Source organism: Nematolebias whitei, unplaced genomic scaffold (assembly GCF_014905685.2).
Source record: "Nematolebias whitei isolate Nwh7 unplaced genomic scaffold, NemWhi1 Nwh_scaf_2294, whole genome shotgun sequence".
Taxonomy (NCBI): domain Eukaryota; kingdom Metazoa; phylum Chordata; class Actinopteri; order Cyprinodontiformes; family Rivulidae; genus Nematolebias; species Nematolebias whitei.
In genome coordinates, this window is record NW_023620839.1 from 1 (window position 1) to 6168 (window position 6168).

Sequence of the window (6168 nt, forward strand, 5' to 3'; positions counted from 1 at the left end):
ATTTACCCTTTATTTATCCAGGTAGTCTCATTGAGCCACGAGAACTCATTTTCAAGAGAGACCTGTTTAGGGAGTAGATGGTGGGGGTTAAGGGCCGTGTTCAGGGGGCCAGAGGGGGGCGAGTGAGGGTGGAGGGGGTGTGGGTGTTCCACCTTTTCCACCCACATTTTGATGTTGACTGTACCGGGAGTTGAACCTGCGACTTTCCAATCACAGGCCCATCTTCGAACCTCTGCGCCACCACTCCTTCCAATATTATAATAATATATTGCTGCTTAATTTTCACAAAAACAGGAGTAATAATACCTGGTGACAGTAGTCACATTGGTAAGGCTTTTCTCCACTGTGAGTCCTCTTGTGTCTCTCCATGTGATACTTTTGAATAAACCTCATCCCACACTCGTCACAGCGAAAAGGCTTCTCACCTAAACAAAAAGACAAACATATGAGGCTAAAATGACTGAGAAAGTCCTTGCAAATACTTGTTGAACGTTTTTTGTCACCCACCAGTGTGGATCTTCTCGTGTCTCTGGAGAAGATATTTCTGAATGAAGCGCATGTCACACTGGCTGCACTGAAAAGGCTTCTCGCCTAGAGTTGGGAAAACGTAATTATGCAAAAACAACATTATCAAACCATATAATTTCAAATGAACATTTTTATGAAGCCATTTTAAAATAAATTGGGGTATTCCATACCAGTGTGAATGAAGACATGCCTCTGCAGATGGTAGTTTGTTCTAAATGCAGCGTTACAGTGGACACAAATGTGACACTTGGGGTTTGGGACGGTCACAGAGCCATCATCATTCATGCTGAGAATCTGTAACAGCAAAAAGAACAACGAAGTATAAGCTTCATTTATACATTTGCAAACTGGTTATCAAAAAGGGAAAAAAATCAAACATTATGCTGAGATAAAAATAATGATGATAATAATTTGTACTTTTGCTGGTGAGCGCTGCTTCCTTTTTTTCTTCTTGGGACACACACCCTGGTCCTTGATTGCTTTTTTGTTCTTTGTAAGGTCAGAAAGCTTCAGCTCTTGCTTGATGCTCAACTGTAAAAGCAGGACCATAGGCAGTCAAGACATTTATTATGACAAATGACCTACTTTATGGAGCACCCGGCATGCTAGCAGTTCATAAGTCTGGCAGGTGGAAACAGGCAAAAAGAGAATACTCAAACCATGTGAGGTCACCTGAACATAAAATTGCCGCAGGCATAACAGAGTGAAGAACCTCAGGTCCTAGACTATTTAAGACAGGCTGTTTGCAGCTCTTTCAGACATATAAATATTTATAACTATTCTGCAGAATTTATATCAATTTACACAGTCAGCAGAATCAATTGTTTCATGTTTTTAGTGTAGCTTCCATAATTTCTGTGTAGCAGATAAAGGGTGAGTTTTATCTTCTCATATCTGCCATACAGCTAATAAAACCACCGTCATCCATAATGCAAAATGCACCTTTCCGTATTAGAGCACCTGCTAAAAGAAGCTCATACAATTCACCAGCTGTCACTCTGGACTAAAATGTTTCCGTCTGAATAAATATGAGTGCTTAAAGAACTGATAGGATGACTTTTCAGGCCAATGTCTGTGGAGAAAGTGAAGACTTATGAAAACATGACAACTACTCCAATCAGCATCAACTCACTGGCATATGAAGCAAGCATGGCAGCTTATTGGTGAGTTTTAGGGGGAAATGTACTCCCACCTCGCCCCCTCCATCCTCTTCTCCTCCACCATTTTTTGTCACCTCCTCCTGCATCATCAGCTGCTCTGGAGGAACCAGGTCATGTGTAACCAAGGAACTTCCAGTCAAGTCCTCATCATCTTCATCATCGTCATCATCATCAGCCAGCAGAGGGTGGTTTGCCAGCGATCGTTCCCCAAGGGTCATCACCACCAGTCCTCCTCTGGCACCCAAGCTAACTCTCCCTCCTCCATCCATTCCTCCGCTGCTGCACTTGAGCAACATACCCTCCAACTTATCCTCAGCATTCATCCTTTACATTGAGCACTTCTTAAGTCTGTTAAACAAACAAACAAAAACAAAAAAAGAAGAAATAAATAGGTAAAGTTCATGCTTAAAAATCCAGGTAGAAAAATCCAACTAAATTAAGTCTTTCTTTTGTAGAAACTGTCCAGAGGACCTGACTTAACTTTGTTGAACAAACAGGTAAGATTGCCAAAGTTAAATAATTTAAGGCCAGTAAAGAAGGTAACCAACATTTAGCTATGATATCCAGTCAAACAAACATGTAAAAGTTAATGACACAAACTGTTGAAGATGATCTACGCTGTCCTCATTTTAGATATATTTAATTACAGCTAAGCTTACAATTGGGTACACAGATTTTTCCCCTATGAGCTTCAGAAATTACTTGCAGCTAGTGCCAACTTCCTCTAAATGGATCTACAGGTAACGATTAGCATAAATCCAGAGAAGACAAACTTAAACACAAACACAATCACAGAAGACAGTCAGTGGAAAATACACACGTTTGATTGTGATACACAATAAAATAAAAATAACAGTAAAAATACCTAAATAATAAAACATAACTGGTATTTTATAGAAGCTTACAGTTGTCGCTGTCTGCATAAGTCATGAGCTATGCCTTATTGCTGTGAATTTTAAAAGTACAATTCTAAGATAGATTATTTCCTGTCTCAACTGAACCATAAGAAAGACACATTCTTTTTGAACAATGGAAAGAATGAGGCACATAACCTGGTACTATACTTTTTTGGCTGACAAAAGCACATTCTAGGGGCTTTGTTGTTTCATATTTAGATTATTGTTCTAACTTTTTTTTATAGATCTAGAAAACATATTTAAGAAATGACATAACTTGTAATGGATGCTGTGTTCTCACAATTTCTCAATCTAATGTCAACAATGCCTCCTCTCAGTAAAGCTTCCATTTTTGTAATTAGGTCAGATGTTGTTCCTCTGATCTTATCTTATAAATGAAATGTATGTATCATATGAAGTGTTGGAAAACGCATCTTGTGAGTAAAGAAAGGTTAGATCCAATTCACTTATGCAGCCAAAGTGATAAGTTTCAAGTATGTTTTATGTATTTCGTTATTCGAAGATAAATAAGTAGCCATAAACAAACAACTGCCAATTTACTAGACACGTATTCATTATTACAACACTATAAGAACAATGTAGCTCCTGCAATTACAATGCAAGACCGTATTATTTAAATACATAACGCTAGTAATCGCTTTATTTAACACGGAAACGATAGCTAACCTAGATTTGAAAAGCTAAGCTAGCGTTTGTGTACATTTAATGAGCGATTTAAAACTATAACAAATGCAAACTGACCTGGCGTGAAAGCAATTCAGATAAAAATGTACGTCACGACAAAAAATACAAAAACAAATTAACAGTTAATGTAAACACACTCACTGCCATTCAGGTTTGGTGGCTTAGACTAACTCCAGCTAGCCAGCTAGCTAACCCCGCTCGTCAAAGCTGCTGGTGCACATTTCAAAGACCTTCAACAGAAACTTCCGGAAAAGGAGCCGACTGCCTTCAAAATAAAAGACGTTGCGCTGTGCAATACGGAAATGAAGTGCATCGTTTTTAATGCGAGATGACAAACAAGAATAAATACTGTCAATATGCTGGGGCTGAAAATCATATAAATTTGACACCTGTGCAATTAGTGGAAGAAAAAATATTTATAGGTGCATCTAAAAAAATTTTGAATATCATGAAAAAGTTCAAAAAAAATTTTTTTTTGGTCAATTGTTTCAGAAAGTAAAAATCACATTTCATTACACATTCAGTGAAATATTTCAAACCTTTATTTCTTGTATTGTTGATTATTATGGCTTACAAATAATGAAAAACCCAAATTAGAGAATTAGAGTATTACATATCCAGCTTCTGGTCCCTTCGGCAGTTTTTCATTTATTCAACCTTTTTTTATATACAGGTTAGTCTCATTGAGTCACGAGGACTCGTTTTCAAGAGAGACCTGTTTTAGATAAAACCACAGATAAGTGCACACGACTTTAAACAATGAAATGCAAATAATGTAAAAAAAAAAAAAAGTAGTGTTATAAAACAAAATCAAACCAAGGTGCCTTATAAAACAAGGTAAAATACTAAAAACAGGAATATGTTTGCTTTGATTTTTCTATTGAACTTGTCAATTGTTTAAAATCCCATAAAGAGGTAAAGTGGACAGCTTCAGGTCTTTTTGCAAGGTGTTACAGGAGCAAAATAAGAAAAAGGCCTTTTTGCCAAGTTCAGTCAGCACTGGTGCAGGTAATGATGGCATGAGAGGTCAGTTTTGTAAAGTGTCAAATCCTGTTGGAAAATGAAATCAGCACCTCCATAAAGCTTGTCACCAGAAGGAAGCAGGAAGTGCTCTAAAATGTCCTGGTAGATGCTGCGCTGACTGTAGAAATCAGAAAACACAGTGGACCAACACCAGCAGATGACATGGTCCCAAATCATCACTGACTGGAAAATTCACACTGGACTTTAAGCAACGTGGATTCTGGGCCTCTCCATTCATTTCCAAATGACATGCATAATTTACATTAATATGAAAAGAGGACATTGGACCAATGAGCAACAGACCTGGTAAAACACTTCTGATGTTGTCTCTGGTTTAGGAGTGGCTTTACTTGAGGAATGAAACATCCCCATGTCTGAGTTAATCAGCTGATTAGGGTGTGACACCATGAGTTTCCAATATCGAACCTCTTCACAACATTCAAACTTTCTGAGACTTTGAATTTTGTTTTTTCATTATTTGCAAGCCATAATCATCAAAATCACAAGAAATAAAAGGCTTGAAGTATTTCATTACATATGTAATGAATCTATGTAATATATGAGTTTAACTTTCTGAAATGATTGACAAAAAATTGATCTTTTTCACGATATTCAAATTTTTTAGACGCATCTGTACATCATCCTACAAAAAAACCAAATATAAAAGCACCCCTTTCTGCAAGATATTTATATAATCTAAACCCCAATCAACGCACATATTTATAAAAACAATGCAACTGTTAATAAATGAGGAAAAACTTGTTAATATTAGGAACTTTGTAATTAATACAGAACAAACATATTCACTTATTTTAAGATCCACTACATTTTGGTTATAATATTCCAGAAAAGTGCTGCATTCTTTATTAAATAAATGTTGTTGCCATTGTAACATACCAGTACATATTATCCTATGTTCTTATTTCGAATTAAAACCATAACATATTGAACTTTAAACGCTTTTACTGCGCATCGTTTGGTCTTTTATTCTGAAGGGCAACACCGGAAGTTAATTTTTGCTTTCGAACGTTTAACACTTTTATGGCCTGTTTTAGCGAGTTAGCCGCCAGCTAATAGGTTTCAATTACTCGTCAATGCATTACCGTGTACATTTGTATACATTTGACACACTATCTTAGACGCAGCAACATTCTCTCATGTGTAACACAATTTTTAAAAATCCGAGCCCTTCAATATACGACACATGACACGTAAAACACAACTTCGTTTGCTCATTTTAGCAACTTAGCTAGTAGCTTCTTAGCCACTGCTTCATAGGCCAACATGACATTTCCTGGCTAGAAAAGTAATTATACATCTCAAACAGTTATAATACATATCAAGGGCGTGCATGCGACACGCTGACCACTGAAAAACAGCGTTATGTATTCTTACCTGTGCGGGTTAAATCCGTTTAGCCGTCATGACTTACGGAAGACAGTGCAATGATTTGAGTGCGAAATACAATAATCAAAGAAATACAACATCGCGTTTGATGAGGGCATGAAATATGTGTTTGTCGCCCTCTAGTGGTTAAATATGGCAAGCGACGAAAACTGAGCGCATCTCTCAACACCTTCAGAACGTTTTAATACATGTGGTCAGCCTTGTCTTGTCTTTGTTGTTGTTTTTTTGTGGTAGAATAAACCTTAGTGACATAGAAGCTTGAAAAAAAGCCCATTAAGAATAACCCATTAGGTTTCACAAGGGGTTTGCGTTGATTTGACACAATTTAAAGAAGAACCCTAAAGGCTAGATTATACATTAAAAACATCTGTTTCGTGTACATACATTTAAATGTTAACAAATGAAGTTCTTTATACCAATGATAAAAACCTATTTTATTCATTTATATA

At 36.7% G+C, this 6168-nt stretch overlaps 1 protein-coding gene across 2 annotated transcripts; it reads right to left on the bottom strand.

The window, feature by feature from the left end:
- Nucleotides 1–238: 238 nt before the first annotated feature.
- Nucleotides 239–5784, bottom strand: LOC119429536 (zinc finger protein 148-like). 2 transcript variants are annotated; one of them, XM_037697147.1, is made up of 6 exons: nt 5708–5784; nt 1661–2036; nt 946–1059; nt 699–822; nt 508–591; nt 239–425 (listed from the first exon to the last, which is right to left on the bottom strand). In XM_037697147.1, the coding sequence occupies exons 2-6, from the start codon at nt 2009–2011 to the stop codon at nt 283–285; spliced, it is 816 nt and encodes a 271-aa protein (XP_037553075.1). In that variant the 5' UTR covers nt 2012–2036; nt 5708–5784; the 3' UTR covers nt 239–282. The 2 variants fall into 2 exon arrangements, with proteins under 2 accessions (XP_037553075.1, XP_037553076.1); XM_037697148.1 differs by lacking the exon at nt 5708–5784 and adding an exon at nt 3431–3445.
- Nucleotides 5785–6168: the final 384 nt, after the last annotated feature.